Source organism: Anomaloglossus baeobatrachus, chromosome 5 (genome assembly GCF_048569485.1).
Source record: "Anomaloglossus baeobatrachus isolate aAnoBae1 chromosome 5, aAnoBae1.hap1, whole genome shotgun sequence".
NCBI lineage: Eukaryota > Metazoa > Chordata > Amphibia > Anura > Aromobatidae > Anomaloglossus > Anomaloglossus baeobatrachus.
Genome location: NC_134357.1, coordinates 40,414,574 through 40,435,065, shown reverse-complemented (window position 1 = coordinate 40,435,065; position 20,492 = coordinate 40,414,574). Strand labels below are relative to the sequence as shown.

The 20,492-nt window shown below is 46.1% G+C and overlaps 1 protein-coding gene across 2 annotated transcripts in view; it reads right to left on the bottom strand.

The window, feature by feature from the left end:
* The window catches only part of ALDH18A1 (aldehyde dehydrogenase 18 family member A1), a 79,569-nt gene that overhangs the window by 33,454 nt on the left and 25,623 nt on the right, over nt 1–20,492 (bottom strand). For both annotated transcript variants that reach the window (XM_075348434.1, XM_075348433.1), the window contains exons 8-9: nt 17,405–17,529; nt 7,788–7,932 (exon numbers count right to left, since the gene is read on the bottom strand). In XM_075348434.1, coding sequence (XP_075204549.1) covers nt 7,788–7,932; nt 17,405–17,529 — 270 coding nt within the window. The remainder of the gene's footprint in view (nt 1–7,787; nt 7,933–17,404; nt 17,530–20,492) is intronic.

Genomic DNA, 20,492 nt, shown 5'->3' with positions numbered 1-20,492 from the left:
TCGGTCATAGTTTGGGTCATTTCTTTGGAGGGCTTGGGAATTATCGTTAAAGTGCAGGAATCGCAAAAGGGTCTCATATCGGGATCGGGTCATGATGGCTGCAAACACAGGGGTGCTGTGCACTGTTTTTGTTGCCCAGTACGAGCGGAGTGTAGATTTTTTCACTAACCCCATGTTAAAAGTTATGCCCAAAATTTTTTTAAGTTCCGGGACATTTGTGGGGATCCAGGAGCGGGAATGGATGGAGGTAGGATGTTGGGATATATATTGACGGGCATATAAATTGGTTTGGTGGACAAATAATTGGAGGACTTCTGGGGTAACATAAATTTGGAAAAAATCTAATGGGGTAAAATTTGTGACATTTACATTTATACCGGGGGTTGCTACAAATGGAGGAATTTGAGGGAAGAAGGACGGGTCAGGATACCATAGTGGCCGGGGAAGGGCACTACTTGGACCTGCCTCTGACGTTTCAGCATTGACGACCGACTCCGCTACCATCGGGCTGTCGGATCCCGAGGAGGAAGCCGAGTCGTCACCATCCGAAAATCGCTCGATTTCAGAGGCAGACTCTGTATCCGAGCCTGAACTGCCGGAGGCAAGAAGCATGTATGCCTGCTCGGCGGTAAATGTTCTCCGCGCCATTACAGTATTTTTCACTGCCTAGCAAAAAAAAGAAAAAAAAAAATACTACAAATTTTTTTTTTTTTTTTTTAAATTTTTTGAAAATTTTTTTTTTAGATTTTTTTAACCCTAACCCTGATCCTAACCCTGATCCTAACCCTGATCTAACCCTGATCTAACCCTGATGCTAACCCTGATCTAACCCTGATCTAACCCTGATATAAGAAAAAAAAAAATCTAAAATAAAAATTCTAACTAAGGGGGGATTCTGACGGAGGTGATGAGGATATTTGGGGGGGGGATATTTTGGGTGAGGATATTGGGGATGAGGATGACTGATTTATAATAAAAATTGGTGTTTTTTTTTCTGACAGAAAAGGCAGCAAATGTAGTCTCTCTCTCTCTTCTCTCCCAGATCAACTACAAGGGAGAGAAGAGGGAGGCAGACCCAAATGCTGCCATTTCCAAAATATTTGGGGTATTTGATCACTGTGATAGGGTCTAACACAGTGTTCAAATGTCAGGAACCAATGAAATTAATTCCTGACGTTGCTAGGTGGAAAGCGGCAGACTTTGGCGGTCGAACTGCGCATGCGCCCGCCATTTTACACGGACACGAGAAGGAGGGGGGCCGGGGGAATGCCGTGGGAACTCGGTAACGAGACCCAGGTACCGGGGGGGGGACCGAGAGGGACCGGACAAGGATCGTTCTCTCACATTTGACTGTTAGATCACGTCAAATGTGAGAGAAACCATTAAAATGCATTAAAAACCGGCATTTCATTTTGCAGGTACATGCTTGCCGTTATTCGGTTAATAACGGCGATCACCGTACCTTTAAATGAAAAAACCGGCCTGAACCGTAATCTCCAGGGTCTCAGCTACCCCCGGCAGCTGACACCCCGGAAATTTTCCGACTCTGGGGGGCGCTAAACCCTTTTTTCCGACCGCCGTTAAAAAGCGGCGGATCGGAAAAAGTACCCTAATATGCCGCCGTTAAAAGGCGTATCGGCGGTCGTAAAGGGGTTAAGGGTGGACTCATCAAGGCTTTTTTTTTTAAACTCGTTTTATTGAAGGTTAAGTAAATCATTACAATAAAGGATAAATCAGCAATTTGTACAGTAAAAATACATGTAAATTGGTTAATAGTCAGAGTAATAAAGCAACAACAATCAAGTCAGCATCTATTACTTTCAGCTTGGCCTTAGTACAGTAAACATTTCAAAAGTGTCAGCTCGCGAGTCATGGCCATCCTGGGGCAAAAGCCCATATTGACAAGGAATGTACAACCCAGATGTCAGGGACCTCGTCATATCACTGATACGGAGTATCAGGGATCACATGTTTCTCCTTTCCCCTCACTGGAGCATTTTCGATTATTACTGCGATAATAATGCCTGTAGGTTTTCAGTCAGGGAACCAGGTGATCCTCCGGTCAAGGGCGATCCCAACCATCTACCCCATAATTTGTAAAATTTATGTAGAGAACCTCTCGTCTTATATACAAATTCATTTACCAGTGCAATCCAAGAGGCTCTAGTTGGTGGATGAGTGCTCATCCAATTTAGTATAATGCCCTTCCGGGCCAGAAACAGGACCTTTTTTATTATTAGATTCTCATCTTGGGACCAGGAGTGTACATCTACCACCCCAAATAGACACAGGATTGGGCACATAGCAACCGCTTTTCGAAGTATGGTGGAAAGAGTCGCTACAACCTCACTCCAATAGGAGAGAATGACCCGGCAATCCCATATCATGTGCCAGAAATCAGCAGTCTCTCCCGCATCTCGGACAACCCACCCCCATCAAATTGTTCGTCTTTTTCATCTTTTTCAGTCTCTGGGGAGTGATATAACTCTGGTGTATTATATATAACTGAATCAGTCTATTATTAATTGCGGGAGAAACCAACGTGTGGGATTCGACAATGTCATCCCACACTACATCATCAATTTCAGAAATCCTGGCACTCCACCTCTCCCGGACAGAAAGAGGACTGTTCATGGCTTTGGCCCGAATAAGTGAGTATAGTTTTGAAATAAGACCACCAGGGCCCTGCGATCTAATAATTCCAATGACTGGAAAGGAAGAGAATCTAACCCCACGACCAGAGAACTGAGCTCGAAAGGCGTGCCTGATCTGAAGATACTGAAACCCATGAGATTCCGGCAAATCGAATTCCGCACGCAGTTGCGCGAAAGGGCGGAGTTCACTATCCCGGACAAGTGATCCCAGGGAGACTATTCCGCGATTCCTCCATTCACCAAACCCCGGCAACCCACAAAAGTGTGGAAGGTCCAGGTTATCCCATAAGGGGGTCTCAATTGGTATATCATGAAATCCGAATATGGTTTTAGCCTCTTTCCAGATCCTGGCCCCTAGTTTGTGTATCGGGAGGACACGACCCTCAGGGGCTCTCTTATGATCTGTCAACAGTGGCCATAGGAGATCCACACCCGTGAATTCTGCCAAGAGTCCCTCCGGAGAACCCCTTACCCCAGGAAGTGTCCATTGACCCAGATATTTCAGTTGTCTGGCCAGGTAATATATATAAAGATCAGGAAGGGCCATACCCCCCATGTCCTTGGGTCTCTGTAATTTGGCCAATTGGACCTTCGATCTGGATGTGCCCCAGACAAAAGGTGATCATTAAGGATTCCAGGGACCGAAAGAAGGAGCGGGGAATCTGTACAAATACATGCTGGGTAATATAAAGACAGTTTGGTTGCACTATCATTTTAAGGAGGTTAATCCTTCCCGCCACTGAGAGCGGGAGTTTGCTCCATCTATTAAATTTCTCCCCGAGGTGTGATAACAGGGCGGCAATATTTCTTGCTATCATCTCCGAAGGGCTTCCCGCCAGTATAATCCCAAGGTATTTAAAATGCTCCACTACTGGAACCCTACATATGTGGGTGTTCGCCATTTCCTCCCTATCCCGAGACAGAAAGAGGAGGTACGACTTTGACCAGTTTATTGACAGACCCGAGAACTCCCCGAATCGGTCAATTAGTTCCACAGCTCTAGGAATGGAGGAATCCGGATCAGATGCAAACAATAACAAGTCGTCTGCATACAGAGACAAGCGTTCATCTCCCTTACGGTGCCTCACTCCCCGGTAAATTGGGTCCGCCCGAATGCGCACCGCCAATGGTTCCATGGCCAGGGCGAACAGGAGAGGGGATAGGGGACATCCCTGTCTGGTTCCCCTCCCCAAAGGAAAAGTTTCCGACATCCCGCCACCCACCTGAATGTTAGCAGATGGAGCTTTATATATAATCTCAATCCATCTAATGAACTCGTTGCCGAAACCAAATGCCCGCAGCACCTCCAGCAGGTATGGCCATTCTATAGAGTCAAAGGCCTTGGCCGCATCCAGTGAGACCAGAGCCCAATCCTCCTCTAACTTGGTGCCCATCTGTAAGACCACCTGCGCCCTCCTCAGGTTATCCGAGGTACTCCTACCCGGAATGAATCCAGACTGATCCTCATGTATTATGGAGGAGATCACTTTGTTGAGTCTAGTTGCTAGTATTTTGGTAAGAATTTTATAGTCAGAGTTCAACAAAGATCGGTCTGTACGAGCCACAATCCAATGGGTCCTTATCTGGTTTCAATAGTAGAACGATGGTTGCCTCATAGAAAGAGTCAGGCAACCGTCCCCTACGGAACAAAGCCTCAACCGTCCCCAGGAGGGCTGGAGCCAGCTCCCCCTGATATTTGTCAAATATTTCAAATCGGGAGTCCGTCTGGCCCGGACGCCCTACCCCTATTGAGACCTCCCATCGCCTCCACCATCTCCTCCATACTAATGGGCTCATCCAAGGCCGATCTCTGGGCCGAAGTCAATCTGGGAAACTCCAGATCTCGTAAATAATCAGCGATCTCCTCCCTTGACACGGTCAGCCTGGATTCATATAGGTTCCTATAGAAGTCCAAGAACACCTCCAGAATACCATTGATGGAAGTGACTGATTCGCCGCTAGGGTCTCTAATCTTAAGGACCGCAGGTGAACTATTGGATTGGTGCACCAAGAACGCCAGTACTGATCAAGGCTTTTAAACCAAAAAAAAAACTGCTATAGAAAAAAGGTAGACATTTTTGTGCACACAGTTGGGCTAAAATTTGAGTCCACTAAATCACTTGCGTTTTGTTTTTGGTTTTTTTGTGTTGTTGTATTTGTTGACTTTGTTGTGTTAAATTCTTGAAAATGGTGCGCTGTGTTCATAACTGTTCTTTATTGCTTTAAACCTTATCTAGCACAAAGATTTGCTTGTTCCGCTAAAATGACACCACCATTTTCTCAAATGTATCAGGCATACAAAAAAAAAAAAAAAATAATCCCAAAACACTAAGGCTATGTGCGCATGCTGCCTTTTTTTTCCTGACCACAAAAGATGCAGCGTTTTTTTGGCCCCCCAAAAAAATGCACAAAAAGGCACCCACGGTAAAAACGCATAAAAAAAAAAACGCATGTGTACCGTCCTGAGAGGGCTCGGCCGCTCCCTGCCGGGCCAAGTTGCTCGAGATCCGGGCTCGGGTTGTCGGTGGCTCGAGCTCCTCCTGACCGGGGGCCACGTCACTCTGCTAAGGGGAAGCGGTGGGGGTGGTGGTGTACGGTGAGTGTCAGGTGAACTGTGACGCCACCCACGGTTTGTGGTGACGCAATGCACCACCGCTGCGACCGGAGTGGAGGGTATTCCCGGGATCGGTGTTGTTGGCGCAGCCTCGATATTAACCCCTCCGTGGGTAGGGGCGGTGCGTCCCGGGCCCCGATAGGGAGGGCGATGGAGACATGGTGCAGGGTACCACGCTGCGGTGCGGTGCCCGGGTGGCACTGATGTACTCACAATTAATCACACTCAGAGTCACTGGTAAACCAAAGTTCGAGGATGGTCAGTGCCGCAGCCGGCTGGTGATGTCCCCTGTGAGGTTGGTGATGGTCCCTCTTCCCTGCACCTCTGGTCTTGGTGTTTGGCTCCCCTGCCTGGGCAGTGGTAGCCCGCTCCCCGGCGTTCAGCTGCCGGAAGATTCCTCTGTTGCCCGCAGGCGCTGGCCCGTCGGGTGGTTGGCCTTTGACGGTGGCGCTCACCCGGTCTCTGTGGGCTTTTGCCTTCTTTCGGGTCTTGGGGTGAGAATGAACCCGTCAGGTCCAGACTGCAATCAGTTAATTTGCCTACACTCAGTGGTTTCCAAGCTAGGACGGGGTCTGAGTACCCGGTTTTTGGTGCTCCGGTAAACGGTTGACTCCCCGGTTCAGGTCCGGCGGGCTCCAACCCTGCCTGGTCCCTTTGGTTCCGCCGGCCGTACACCGGTACTCCTGCAGGCGGCCACCACCTTCTGCCTGCCTGATGTTTCAAGCGTCCCAGGCTCCTACCCGGGTGCCTGACAGCTTTGCTCCTCCACACCTCCTGTCACTGTCAACTCCAAAATTAATCTGTTTGTATTTCCTGCCTCAGGACAGTAGTCTCCTCGGTGGGTGTGTCTTTTCCCCTGACTCCGCCCACCTGGTGTGCCCTACTTGCCCTGAGGGAGGCATCAGGTCTCCCTTTCGGGTGACGGTTGTGTCCTCACTAGGGGTGGGGTGTGTGTGTGTGTGTTTTACCTGTGATCCCTGGGGTCCAGGGAGTCACACATGCGTTTTTGCGCATTTTTAATGCGTTTTGCTGCGGGGTTTTTTGTTGCGTTTTTCTCCAATGCATTGCATGGATGAAAAAACGCAGAAAGAATTGACATTCTGCATCTTTGAGGTCACCACAAAAACGCAGCCAAATAAAAACTGCACTGTGCGGACAGCAAAAATGAAAACTCAGACTTTGCTGGGGAAGGAAGTGCATGCAGTTTTGAAACCCAAAACACAACCGAAAAAACGGGCAAAAACGCGGTAAAAAAAATGCAGCGTGCGCACATAGCCTTATAGAGGTGGATTAGAGTACATTTGCGTAAAAAATTGAGACATTAAGAAGTAGCAGTTGATGAATCAGTTGTAAAGATCCGGAAAATAACTAACAATGCCCATTACAAAGAAAGAAAACAAAACAAAAAATGACTAAAAGAAGCTCATACATACACACAATATAATATATATATATATAATATATATATATATATATATATATATATATATATATATATTTTATACATTTTATACATTATACACACACATATATATACATACACACACACACACACATACACATATATATATATACACACCGTACATACATATACACATATTATATATATATATATATATATATATATATATATATATATATATATATATATATATATATATATATATATATATATATATACATATATATACACACACACACATACATGCATACATACATACATACACACACACACACACACACACACACATATATATAAAAATTATAGATGTTCTAGAATGAGGCACAAATGGAAAACCGATAAAAATAAAAACATGCGTATGCAGTAATGAATCAGGCGTATGGTGTTTATATGGCGGACCAGCCATTTTCCAGAAAGTTAAGAAACTAAGGAAGAAATCCACTGCAGCTGGCATAGGTTTTAACATTATGGCACAAGTATAGCTAGAGAGGCGCACCAAAATCACAGATGTGTGTGCCTATTTACTGCATCTTTCACCAGTGACTTTTCATCAAGACTCATGTAAGAAATGCTAATCTTGGTTAATCAGGCTGGTTTCATACACAGTAGGCCTCATTTCTAAAAAAAAAAAAAAAAAAAAAAACAACACACACCTTTGTTGCCCATAGCAACCAATCACAGCTCAGCTTTCATTTTTTCCAAGCAGTTTAGGACATGAAGGCTGAGCTCGGATTGGTTGCTATAGGCAACTATACCTTGATAGTTGAGGCCTAGGAGTTTTGGAAAGACGCCGCTGCAGTTACATTTTTTTTTTATTATTTTTTTGTTCGTCAGTCAAAGCTGAGTGGGAAATCTAAAAAGAAGAACTTATATGTCTTCTTCCTGGTAGATACACTTTTGGCTGTGGCACAAAAAAAAAAAAAAAAAAAAAAAACAAGTTTTTTTTTTTGTCATAAAAACACGGTAAATTAAACAGCCCTTATAGTTTTTCTATATTGTATAGAAATGGGATTTCCACACACCTTGTACATTATGATCACAGATTTTTATGACTCACCGGCGGGTTTTACTTCTGAAAAGAAAGTGCCCACTTTTTTTCCTTCGACAATATCCGTAATGACATGTCCGGATATTTTTGGATGAGTCCCATTAGCAATCACAACTGAGGTGCCACCCTGGAGAGCCCACAGGGCAGCCTTCACCTAAAACAAGCAAAACAAAAAAAAAAAACAAAAACAAAAACACATTGAAAATGCAATAAAAATGGCCATCTTTTTAACCCATTCACAATTTTCCATTTTTGTATGTTTGTTTGGTTTGTTTTTCTCTCCTTTATCCAAGAGACATACATTTTCAATTTTTGCATTGACCTAACAAGAAATTGTTTTTCATTTTTTTTTGTTTTTGCTTGAGGGCTTGATTTAGTTTTGAATGCCACTTTGCAAGTCGCCATCGGGTCTGGTGACTGTGTGACCAGGTCATCTGGCGTAGCATCTCATCACTCTCCTTCTTAGTCAAATAGCCCTTACACAGCCTGGAGGTGTGTTTGGGGTCATTGTCCTGTTGAAAAATAAATGATGGTCCAACTAAACACAAACCGGATGGAATAGCATGCCGCTGCAAGATGCTGTGGTAGCCATGCTGGTTCAGTATGCCTTCAATTTTGAATAAATACCCAACAGTGTCACCAGCAAAGCACCCCCACACCATCACACCTCCTCCTCCATGCTTCACGGTGGGAACCAGCCAAGTAGAGTCCATCCGTTCACCTTTTCTACAATGACACAGTGGTTGGATCCAAAGATCTCAAATTTGGACTCATCAGACCAAAGCACAGATTTCCATTGGTCTAATGTCCATTCCTTGTGTTCTTTAGCCCAAACAAGTCTCTTCTGCTTGTTGCCTGTCCTTAGCAGTGGTTTCCTAGCAGCTATTTTACCATGAAGGCTGCTGCACAGAGTCTCCTCTTAACAGTTGTTCTAGAAATGAGAAAGTGTATCCAAACTTTTGGTCTGTACTGTATTATATATATATATATTACACATACATACATACATATATATATATATATATATATATATATATATATCACACACAAAACAACATAGCACTATAATAGCTCATACCCATAGTACAGTTTTTAATTTTCACCTTACGTGTTTTTGTTTTGTTTTGTTTTTTTACACCACTGACAGTTCAGGGTGTGTGGCTTGTTTCTTGCTCCACATGCAAGCCAGCTTCATTTACAAAGTCTTTTTCCCTGCAATCACAGATCAGGGGCAAGGCTTGTTTTATGCTTCTATGTAAGCCAGCCCCCCTGACAAAAAGCCTCAGCTCTGATGTATGCCAGTTTGTTTGTACAGTCATGGCTTGATTGGCTCTGTCAACCCACTCCCTGTGTGTTCACTGCCTGCTTATTCAGAGCTCTTTCTCCACTACACCTGTGATCACCCCATTATCCTTGACCTGTCACATACAAGTTGCAAAGGAACGTACAGGGAGCATAGAATAATACATGTCAATACACATTAATTGACAGTCAAGAATGGCCAGAGCACTGACCCCCCTCCCCCCGGGCATGTGTGGAGGCCAGCATGACACTGATTGGAGTGGAGGTCATGATGTCACGGGTGGGGGAGGGGGAGTCAGGGTACAGTTAAAAGGTGAAGCTGGGGGAGGAGCGGCACTTTTCCCGCTCTGGGACACCAGTGAGAGTGAGAGTCCCCATCCCCGTCTGTGGATTAGCTCCTGGAGCATGAGAGCTGCTGCCGGCGACCATCCCCCTAGGTGGCTGCAGAACACTGTAGCGGGGATCACCGGTGGGAGTCCGGAGGGGACAGGGACTGCAACCCTACAACAGCGGCGCCCCCGGAGGTCTGGACCGCCAGAGAGGCTGTCGCCTGACCTGACTCCCAGGGCCCAGCATCGCCACAGAAGCCCCTCCAGGGACCCTCCAGGCCGGACGCCGCGAGCTGAGAGGTTCAGCAGGCCCCGGCCTTTGAGGAATTCTAACGGGCGGCTGGGCCCAGCGGCGGTTAGCAGGCCTGCGCTGGAGTTGGGGGCGGGGCCTGCTGCCGCCTTGTCTGCGAGTGACGTTGGCGGTGCGCTCTGGTGATGTACCTGCCGAGCGCCCTGAGCCCCTCGCTGCAGCGATAGTACCCCGGATGGATCCCTGTGAGGTGGGCGGAGCCAGGCAGCTGCGGTCGGAAATACATCGGGCCTGGTATTCAGGGCCTGCGGCTACAGAGGCCCTGTCTGGAAGAAGGGCCACATGGAGCGGGGCAGGGGGGGCCGTGCTTGGAGAGCCCAGAGGATAATACACGGCTCCCCCTGTTGGTCGGTGCTACTGATTCAGGTCCAGGATATGCGGCCGGTGGGGTCCTCGGGCCGCGCGGCTACACAAGCAATGGAGCAGAGTCAGATGGGAGGAGCCAAGTCATGCTAGATCGGCAGGAGGGACGTCAGGATGCAGGTGGTACGGCTGGCAGGGTTTCTACCTTTGTGCAGCCTGGTGAGTATGATTCAATGTCTTGTTTGTCTTCACATGCTGGTCAGGTACACAGTAGGGGGGGGGTGACCGGTCAGCTGGGGTTAGGATTGGGGGTGCCAGCGGGTGTTGGGGGGGAACGCGTTATGTGTGGAGTTGTCAGAATTTAAGTTGCGTTCGCCAGTTGCGGGCACGGATTGAGGGCCAGGTAAAACCCCGGGGCCAGTGGCGGCTTGGGTTAATTTGTCTGTCATTGCGGCTAGTGAGTCCACAGTTGGGAGTATCTCTTCCCCAGTATTAGTGTCAGTTCAAACAGAAAAGAGTAAGGAGGTGACAAGATGTATTTTGACAAAGGGGAAAAGACGATAGCAAGAAGGAAGATGTGGAGAAGTGGCGATGGCGCTTGATTCCTCAGACATTTGCTAATTGGTTGCAGGCGTTGCAGTTTGGGCAAGAGTAATTGGTGCCGGAGAATTGTTTTTCATTTGTTTTGCTATATGGGCTCAATTGGTAAGGCCTATAGGATTTATGGGGGGTAGACCTGGATCCGTTAAGACAAGCAGTTTCATCAGAGAATGGCTACCGTCCATCCATAAGATGGGATCAGAAGGATATAGGTTTGTGGTTGCGGGTGATGGTGGCAGCCAGATATGGGCAGGCATTTCAGGGCGGGGGCCAGGTTCCCCGGCCGGTCAGGAAGCTGGGGTGCCAGTGGTCAGTACGGACAGACAGGGTCCTAGAAGTCAGGTTCGTGTTGGTAAGTTAATGAGAGGGAATGCAAGTTCGGTGCCACTTGCCGTTGTTTGAACACCTCTGCACCCATTGTAATGGAGCATCCCATGGGGCGTCCAAGGGTCAGACACCGGTGAGCTTAGTTGCGATGCTTGCGTACCTAAATAGGGATCCTGATAAGGACAAAGCTGAAGTTTTGAGGTTGGGTTTTGGGGAGAGTTTCAGGATTCCTTTCCCTGTTTTGAAGTTTCAGGGACAACCAGGAATCTCCCTCGGCGTATCAACATGTGGTGGTGGTAGGTGGAAAGTTAGGAAAAGAGGTGGCGTTGGGGAGAATGGGGGGCACGATTAGGCACCCTCCTACCTTTTTCTAATTTTGTGGTTTCGCCATTCGGGGTGGGGCCCAAGAAGGAGCCAGGTAAAGTTCGGCTGATCCACCATTTGTCTCATCCCAGGGGTTTGTCAGCGAATGATGGTATACTGGCTGAGCTTCGTTAGGTGGTGTATACGTCATTTGATGAGGCTACAAAGTAGGTAAAAAGTTGTGGGAGGGGTGTGTTGATGGCAATAGACTGATATTGAGGCAGCTTTCTGGCTCTTACCAGTTCATCCAAAAAGTGTTCGGTTATTGGGTTGTTTTTGGAAGGGAGATTGTTTTGGAGACCCCTGCTTACCAATGAGTTGTGCAGTATCGTGCACATTTGTTGACACCTTTAGTTCTTTTTTAGAATGGGTGGGGCGTGATGTTTCTGGTTTGGCATCACTGGTACCTTACCGGGATGAATTTTTGGTGTGTGGGATTGGCTGTTTCGGCACAGGCACCAGCATGCTAGCAGCAATGGAATGGATAGTGAGAGGCTTTGGGGTGCCTTTGGCACCTGGAAAAAACTGTTGTGCCAAATACCTGTATTTGTTTTCTGGCCATTGTAATTGACTCAGTGATTTGGGAGGTTCGGCTTCCTGACGACAGGTTGCCACGCTTAAGGTTGAGGTAGCAAGGGCATGCCGGGTGAGGAAATTACAATTAAAAGGAGGTCAATCACTATTGGGGAAAACTTAATTTTGCGTGTCGGGTAATGTCAATGGGCCGAGTTTTCACGTCGGCTAGCTTGCGCTACAGCTGGAGTGCTTGCTCTTCACCCCTACATACGTTTGTCGGCGGAACATGGAGTGGACTTGTCGGTTGGGGAGAGTTTTTGGGGAGCAGGACAATGGTCGTTCGTTGCTTAAGGATGAGGTAGTGGATAATTTCAAATTGGAATGATTTAAAAATGCTGCGGGTGACTCAGGTTTCGGGGCCTTTTTTCAGGGTCAGTGGTGTGCGGATTGGTGGCCAGAAAGTTGGATGGCGGAGGGGTTGACAAGGAATGTGTCGCTATTGGAAATTTTTTCCAATGAGGGTCGCACTTCATTTGGGGAGGGACCAGTTGTCGAATAAGTAGATCCGGTTCAACTGTGACAATATAGGGGTGGTGCAGGCGATTAATAACAGCTCGGCATATTCTCCCACAAGTTGTTCTGGGGTTGCGGCAGCTGGTCTTTATTTGTTTGAAAATTAATACGTGTCACAGCAGCTCAGGTACCAGGTATAGAGATCCTAATAGTGGATTTCCTCTCTTGTTTTCAGTGAGATCGCTTCCGGGATTTTGCGGTAGAGGCGGACGGCAGCAGCTTGTAGTCCCCTGCGCAGCTTTGGAGCGTGGTCTTCAAGCAGCAAGGCCACTGATTCGGGCTGTTTGGCTGGTACCACGTGGGCGGCGTATCAGGCCACATGGGTTCTCTGGGTGTAGTGGTTGGGTGGTTGCATGCTGACTGAGGATTCTCAGTTAGGACTGTTCCTGGGAAAATTGGGGGAAGTGGCGGTAACAGGTTGGTCTTCCACAAAGTTGAGTCGTTTGATTGCAGGTTTGGCATTCGATTTCTGGTTGCGAGGTGTACAGGATTTGACAAAGAATTTTTGGGAAGTTCAGGCGCTGAAGGGTTTCATAGGGGCCATAGGCCGCGTGATGGTAGACGGCCTGTGTTATTCACCTTATTGGAATGTTTGGGTAGGGAATTGCAAGTAGTTTGTACATCTGCATTGAAGTATCCTTGTTCTGGTTGGTTTTTCGTTGGCGGTTTTTCGGGCCTTTGCGTATTGGCAAATTGGTATTTCCCAGTATGACGTGCCCCGGGGGCTTGGGTAATACGCCCAATTTACGTCCTAATTTAAATACGTCATAATTTTGGAGCATGGGGATCAAATCAGAAATCAAAAACGGATCAAGTAGGGGCAGGCAGGCGGGTTCGTTTAGTGAAGGTTACGGCATGGCGCCATTGGCAGTGTGTTTTGAGTTTTCCAAAGATCCACCCGAGTCAGGATGGCCCATTGTTATGTCGCGAGGACAGGTCTTTTTGTCCAGATATCAGTTTATTAGTGTTTTGTGGGCATGTCTGAGATCATTGGGGTTGTTTTCGGCGATGTTTGCGTTGCATTCTTTTCGTATCGGGGCGGCGATGGAAGCCTCTATGTGTGGTCTCCCTGCTGAGACAGTTAAACAGATTGGTCGATGGAAGTCTCAGCGTTGTAAGTCGTGGGTTCCCAATGGTTTTTCATGGGCAACTGATCGGAAGACTGGTTCTGATAGAAGTTGGCGGTGGGGGTGGGGGGGGTGCCATTCTGTGTGTTTGTATTGGAGCTACTTGGTATTTTTGTTAGTGCTTTGTTTTTCAGACACCCCCACCCCCTTTTTTCTTGCCTGGTCTGGATCCTGGGCCATTCTAATGTGCACTGGGGAGTACAGAGAGCAGATACGAGAAGGAACAGGAGACAGCTAGTTTTTTCAGAGGGATAGGGCTCTTGTCGGATGGCTTGGGATCAGGGGTATCGGGTGGAATACGGTGTTGCAGGAGGTGCATAACTATGCCCATTTGGGCTGGCCCCCTGACATTTTGGTTTTACGTCTCGAGGAAATTATTTGGGTGAGCGGCTTTTTCGCATTTTGATAAAAGATATTAAGCATGACTTGTTGCGGTTATGGGTGTCTTTCCCAGGCATGACAATTGTGTGGGTGGACATGGTTCCGAGAAGGGTTTGGGCGAAAGCATGGTCTGTGGAGAAGCTGAATAAGGCGCGGGTGAAGGTTAATAGGGTTATCTCAAAAATTGGTGGGCTGCAACGGGGGAGTTGCAGCTCGGCATTTTGAGCTGGAACGGGAGGATGACGAATTTTGGTAGGCGGATGGGGTGCATTTGAATGCAGTAGGGATTGATTTGTGGGCCCTTGGATTGCAGGGAGGTATTGAGCGAGCTTTGCTATTGCGGGGGGTCTCAGGCACTTGAAGGTTATCAAGGTGCCCTCGTTGTGGCAGGTTTATTGGTGGGTCCTTGAAGTTGGTTTTAAATTGGTTTGGGGAACCCATCCGGGTATGGATCCCCTCATTGGCAGAATGGTTGGTCACCTGGTGATTTTTGTGGGATCCCGACGGGGGTATGTCGGGGCCCCCGTGGGTGTTTTTGGTGGTTAATGAAGGAATAACCCTTCTTTGGTGCTCCTGAGTCAGTGTAGGTAACGGCTGGGAGCAATTTGGTTATATGGCTTGGTTATGGGAATCACCAGGGTTAGCTTCAAGGACCTTACCACAATGCAAATTTTTACATGTTATGTATTTGTTTAATAAATGGCTGCTATGGCAAAAATTATCCAAAAGTTAAATTGGTGTCTGAGTGGTTATTGGCGGATAAGGGGGAATTGAAAAAAGGGGTGTGTATGCTTAATTTTGGCCAGATTCTACAATTCCAGGGTCATGACTTATTCCTTCACAGTTTGTACATAAAGGTCAAGGAGCCTGACGTAAATCACAGGGGAAGCAGGGAGAAAGGCATGACATGTCACATACAAGCTGTGATGGAGCAGGTAGGGAAGGGAGCACAGGGTGACTATGGAGACAGAACAAATCAAGTCATGATGGTATAAATGAACAGCCAGACATCAGAGAGAAGACTGTCAGGGGGCTGGCTTGTATATGGAATAAGAAGCAATCTATACCCCTTGATCTATTACATAGTGCCCCAAAAAGGGAGGGGAAGCACTGAAACAGCATCCATTCACATTGAGCAATTCCAAAAAGCACATTAAGAGACTATAAAAATCAGTAATATGAATATTAGTTTAGAATTTTTTATATTCTATTAATGTAAATACAGTTTAATCTCAAGAGTACCACTTTAAATATTTGTATATTTAAATAATAAATATATATATATTTTATTATATATGGTATATTATATACTTTTATGAACACGACAAATACCAAATAGAATTGTTTTGCTTATTTTAGAAGTTTTATACTTTAATTTTTTTTTTTTTAATTCTTACTATTTTATTTTCTTTAGGACACGTAACAGTGCACCTGTTTTGATTGCTTGTTCTAAATATTGCAATACTACAGTATAGAGATAAAATTAAGGAACAAGATGGCAGCAAGTTCAGAAGCCCTGGATGCCATGGCATCCCATCGACACCCTATGATCACTCTAAGGCTATGTTCGCACGTTGCGTTTTTTACCGCGTTTCTGCAGCGTTTTTGGCAGCAGCGTTTTTGGGCAAAAATGCATGCATTTTTGATTTCCAGCAAAGTCTATGGGAAAAGCAGAAATCCTGTCTGCACTTTGCTTTTTGTTCAGCAGCGTTTAATTTGCATATTTGTGGTCAAAAACCATGCTGAAAAAGAAGCAGCATGTCAGTTGTTTTTGCCATTTCTGCAGCGTCTCCTTAACATTGGAGTCAATGAGAAATGTCAAAAAGCAACCAAAATCACAATTCCTGCGTTTTGCATGCTTTTTACCTGCTTTTCAACTGCGTTTTTGGCTCCAAAAACGCATGCTTTTCTGGCATAAAATTAATGGGTTCTAATGTTCCTTTACACACACACAATAACCGAAAATTTAAATGTTAAAAAATAATAAACTTTAGCTATTTTTCTGTTAAAATGTGCATAACCGCTATTATTACATTTAAATTGATAATTTCCCATTTAATTTTATTAAAAGTTAATTTTATAATTTTTTTCTCTTTTTTCAATCTTTTTGACTATTTCAACTTTATTTCTCAGTGTCTTGATCTCAAAAACGCATCTGCAGAAACGCAGGTGAAAACGCAGGTAAAAAGCGCTAAAAACGCACTAAAAACGCGGTAAAAACGCATGCGTTTTTAGCGCTAAAAAATTGTCAAAAGCCATTTGGTCAAAAACCAAGGGAAGGAAAACGTGCAGAATAAACTGCAGGTACTCCGACGCAACGTGCGCACATAGCCTAACAGTCCATTAAAATGCCGCTGGCAGGAATTGACAGCAACAACTAAATGTTTAAATAGCAGCGATTGGAGCTTGTTGTGGTTGCTGCTGTTAGTAGCAGATGCTGGCTGCATAAGACAGCCAGCATCTGCTGGGTGTGGTGCAGTCTCCGCTCCTGAGCACATACTGTGACCTTGTATCTGATAAAGGATATAGTATTACATCCTAATTTGGGAAAGTGTTAAATTATATTCACACTCCGTAAACTAAAAGAGAGTCATACAGTTTTATTTTGCCAAAAAATTGCAATTGGGTATGTGCACCTCGTCTTCAGTCTTCAGGAACCTGCCTGAAAAAGTGCTTTAAAATAAACACATCAAGAAAATAAAAATATGCACTGCAAATGTCAATCTTCCATTTTTTGTCATTAATTTTATCCGCTTCAAGAACAGTAAAGCAACTGGCCCATTCTTCTGGAAACTTCCGTTTGGAAACCACCATTCTTTTATAGTTCGAATGAGGGAAAAAAGCTACTGGAAAAAGACATCCAAAGCAGACATCAGAAAAGAAGCTTCAGGTAAAATATCGCTGGCGTTTTCCTTAAGGCTGCGTGCCCACCATCAGTGTTTAGGACGCGGCATGTTTCAGCTGCGTCCAAAACGCTGCGTTGTACAGTACAAAAACAGTGGATGGGATTTCTAGAAATCCCGTGCCTACTGTGCTTGTTTTTTCCTGGAGCAAATACGGACCTGGAGTGCAGTTTTCGCAAGAGTTCTCTGCAGGTAAACCAGAAGAGAGAAGACCGCAATTGCCCAAGCCCAGATCATGGGCACTGGCAGCTTCAGTCTCCTTCATAGGAGACTCGCGGCCCCGCAGGTCAGGACCCACCGCATCCAAGACACAGAGGATCCTGAATAAGGGCACGTACCCGAAAGTGTTTTCCTATAACATAAATGATGCGGATACCCCAGCATCTAAAAAGGAGCTGCATGAGCATATGCTTTGGGAGTTCCCTCTTCACTCTGAGGAACTATTTTAAAAGGGGTTTGGGTCATCAGTGATAATCCCTTTTAGAACATAGGCCGACTGCTCCTAGTCTCAAGTCCAGCACATACAGTTGAAGTCACGTAAAAAAAAAAAAAAAAAAATTAAATAAATAAATGGTATACTGTGTGGCTGTACCTTGGCCTCCATGCCTCCCATGCCAACTCTTGATTTGGTTCCAAACGTCACTGACTGCTGGTCTCCCGGATAGAAAATGTCAATCAGTTTGGCGTCATCCGATCCGGGAGGGCTGTCGAAAAGGCCTGCAAGCAAGAAGTGAAGAAAACCTGTGATTGCCAATAAAACCTTTCATATGCTAGAAGCCCATTTTGATATTTAAGCTGAATGCATCGAATTCTTTGTGACTTGTATCTATTAGGCTAGGTCAAATGACTATATTTTTGCTTAGTGAGGTTTGTAAAAAAAAAAAAAAAAAAAGGGTGCACTAATTGTACGTCAGATGAGGCTTGCCTACTACAGTCTATAGATGCAAGAAATTAAAAAGAAAAAAAAAACAAAAAGGATTTTGGGTACTCCATGCACTAGAAGGCTGTCACTAGGCAATGAAAAAGTTAGCTCCTTCTCAGCAAGACACACCCACCGGCTGGCACGAAGCTAATCAGTTAGTAACAAAGCAGTAAAGCAAGAACAAAGCTGAAAACAACATCGTTGAAAACAACAGAAGTTTATACAAGATCGAGAGCCGTGTTGGCCAATGAAGGCTCCTAGAAAGGGATTTTACGGCAAGTACCCTAAATTCTCTTTTCTTGTTCATGAGACATACTAGAGCAGTCCCAAGGGTGGGAGAAGAAACAGGAATGGAATAAGGCAAGAGGCCTAGCCCTGAGCTACTGCTGCATGCAGAACTTTCCTTCCGAAACTCGCATCTGCCGAGGCATAGGTGGGCACTTGGTAAAATTTCGCAAAGATATTAAGAGATGACCAAGTAGCGGCTTTACTAAGCTGCAATACAGAAGATTGATGCTGTTCAGTCCAGGAAGACCCCACTGCACAGGTGGAATGAGCCTTGACTCCCCCTTATACTCTAAATGCTACCAACATAGCAGAGTGGATCCACGGCTAATAGGGGCCTTGGAAGCTGGGAGTCCTCTACGACGGCCTTCTGTAATCACATACTAGGAGTCTCAAAGATGCCGTTCTGAAAGATAGACACTTAATGCTCTTACTAGATCCAACTTGTGAAGAGCCAGTTCCTAAAGATCAGAAGGCAGAAGGATGAAACAACAATGTCCTCATTGAGGTGAGTAAAATAGACCACTTTGGGGGGGGGGGGAATAAAAAAAAAAAAAAAAAAAAAAAGAGGAACTGGAGACAGAACCATTTTGCCTGAAAAACCGGCCAAGAGAGCACAGCCAGCTCTGATACAAGCCTGATGGAAGTGATAGTCATCAGAAAAGCAACCATCCAGGAGAGGAGAGAGAACACATATCGATTGAGCCCAATGGGAGGAACCTGAAAGATGCCCAAAACCATATTGAGATTCCACAGGTCCACAGAAGGCCGATATGGTGGTACAGAATGACCCCTACATGAATGTCTTGACCTGATAGCGTGAGGCTAGTTAGCTCTGTAACAGAATGGACAGAGCTGAAACCTGTCCCTTGAGGGAGCAAAGAGACAGGCCAAAGTCAAGACCCGACTGCAAAAAGGACAGGACGGAAGGGAGAGAAAAGGGTCTGGGTGAATCCTGTCTGGCTTCGCACAAGTGACAAAATGCTTTCCAAGTTTGGTAGTAGACACAGAAAGAAGAGGATTTCCTTGTATTGATCATGGTTTGAATGACCTGGTGCAAAAAACCTGCATCTCTTAGGATTGCGACTTCAATAGCCATGCTGTTAAATTGAATTCTGGTGGAAGAGAGGACCCTGGGACAGCAGGACAGGAGTTCTGGGCAGTCCGGGAGCTTCCACGGGACGTCCGCGAGAAGATTGATTATTTCTGCATACAACACTCTTCTGGGCCAGTTTGGTGCCATGAGGATGAACAGAACTCCTCCTGCTTTGATCTCCTTGATTAGATGGGGCATCAGGAGTAACGGTGGGAACATATATGGCAGGTTGAATTGAGAACATGGAAGAACAAGAGCATCAGCGCTGATCGCTAAGGGATCGTGAGACCTAGAGACAAACTGAAGAACCTCCCTGTCCAACCTGGATGCCATCAGGTCGACGTTGGGCGTGCCCTACCTGTGGTAGATTTGATTGAAAACCTCTGGATTCAGAGACCATTCGCCTGAGGAGATGCCTTCGCTGATTAAGCAGTTGGCAGCCCAGTTGCCCACACAGGGTATGTGTACCGCCAAAATAACCAGTACCCTCTGCTTGGCCCATGAGAGGATACATGCAACCTCCACCATCATTGACGCTACAGGCTGCACCATGGCTATTGATGTATGCTACGGCTGTTGCGTTGTCAGACTGGATTCACACCAGACAGCCTGACAGTGGTGCCAGTGATGTAAGGAGAAGTAAATGGCCCTGACCTCTAAGTTGTTGATGGGGAGGGAGGACTCCTGGGGTTCCCAGTATCCCTGCACAGTGAGATGGTGAAACACAGCGACCCAACCAATGATGTTAGCGTCAGTCGTCAGGATCAGCCAATGCAACGGTAGATAGGAACACCCTTCATGAATGAGGAGTGAGAGTTACTACCACATCAGGAACTGTATCGCATGTGTGGGGGAAGAACGATGGGATGGTTCTTCTTGTCCCAGGGGGGCCAGAGAGACAAAAGAAGAGGGCACATGTAGAACTGTGCAAAGAGAACGGCCTCCATTGCAGAGACCATCTTGCCCAACACACTCATGCAACTCGAGAAGGAAGGGCGAATGCTGTCTGAGGGAGTGAATACCATACAACAGGGCTGAAACCTTTTCTTTGGGAAGGAGCGAGCATTATTGAACATGCTCAGGAAGACCAATGTCGGGCTTGGATCAGAGAGACATCTTCGCCCTGTTGACCATCCAGCCCAGACAGGAGAGCATGTCATGTTAAGAGTGATTCCAAGACTATCGCAACCGGCTTCATGGGATGGGACCTTGATCAGAAGATTGTCCAAGTAAGGGATGACCATGATCCCTCTGGGATGCTGAATGGCCATGACAGCCGCCATAACCTTTGTAAACACTATGGGTGCATAAGCTAGAACAAATGTGAGAGCTGTGAACTGAAAGGGACGATCCTGTAATGTGAAATCGGAGAAATCT